The sequence below is a fragment of the Aplysia californica genome, unplaced genomic scaffold (assembly GCF_000002075.1).
Source record: "Aplysia californica isolate F4 #8 unplaced genomic scaffold, AplCal3.0 scaffold00001, whole genome shotgun sequence".
NCBI lineage: Eukaryota > Metazoa > Mollusca > Gastropoda > Aplysiida > Aplysiidae > Aplysia > Aplysia californica.
Genome location: NW_004797271.1, coordinates 1,127,599 through 1,128,717, shown reverse-complemented (window position 1 = coordinate 1,128,717; position 1,119 = coordinate 1,127,599). Strand labels below are relative to the sequence as shown.

Here is a 1,119-nt window from a genome sequence, read left to right as displayed (position 1 = left end):
AACAACCTTCCCTCAGTATTTCCACAACAACAACAACAACAACAACAACAACACAACAACCTTCCCTCAGTATTACCACAATAACAACACAACAACCTTCCCTCAGTATTTCCACAACAACAACAACAACAACAACAACAACACAACAACCTTCCCTCAGTATTACCACAATAACAACACAACAACCTTCCCTCAGTATTTCCACAACAACAACAACAACAACAACACAACAACCTTCCCTCAGTATTAACACAATAACTACACAACAACCTTCCCTCAGTATTTCCACAATAACAACAACATTATCACAAGAACTGGTTCCTCTGTATTACCACAATAACAACAACAACAAACACAACAACAACATTATCACAAGAACTGGTTCCTCTGTATGACCACAATAACAACAACAACAAACACAACAACAACATGGTCACAAGAACTGGTTCCTCTGTATGACCACAATAATAATAATGACACAAAAACATTACCACAATATTACCACAATAACAACAACAACAACACAACAACTTACCCTCTCCCTCCAGACCCCAGCTACTCCTGTAAGAAGTACTACCCCCACGGCTGTGCCTGTAAGTCGGACGGTACGGGCTTCATCTGTCGCCAGCAATCCTACGAGCAGCCCCCGGGCTTCCGAGTGGTCACGTTGGACCTGATGGAGAACGTCACAGGACAGAAGACTTCCGATTATCTGCTCTTTACTACCTATGATAAGGAGATGCATCGGTGAGGGAGAAATTTGTTGTTGTTGCTGTTGTTGATGTCTTTTTTCTTCTTCTTCTCCTCCTCCCCCTCCCCCTCTTCCTCCTCCTCCTCCTCCTCCGTGTTTTTCTTCTTTCTCCTCCTCCTCCGTGTTTTTCTTCTTTCTCCTCCTCCTCCGTGTTTTCCTTCTTTTCTATCCCTATGCTGTTTCTTTTAGTCTGCATTGCATTTTCTCAGTTGTAGATGACTGAAATTCTGTCAGTGTGCCTCTCTTTATTTCAAGTATTTCTTTCTCTGTCTAGCTATCTCTCTCCCCATCAATCTCTCTTTCTATCTCTTGTACCCCTTCTCTCTATCCTCTCTCTCCCCCTCTCTCTCTCTCTCACTCTCTCTCTC

At 42.9% G+C, this 1,119-nt stretch overlaps 1 protein-coding gene across 1 annotated transcript in view; it reads left to right on the top strand.

Annotated features, from left to right (window-relative positions):
- The window catches only part of LOC101857153 (ATP-binding cassette sub-family A member 2), a gene marked incomplete in the record, with an annotated part of 66,441 nt that overhangs the window by 48,310 nt on the left and 17,012 nt on the right, over window positions 1-1,119 (top strand). Inside the window, 1 exon segment of the mRNA XM_013079980.2 lies at window positions 549-747. Within this exon segment, the coding sequence (XP_012935434.1) occupies window positions 549-747 (199 nt within the window).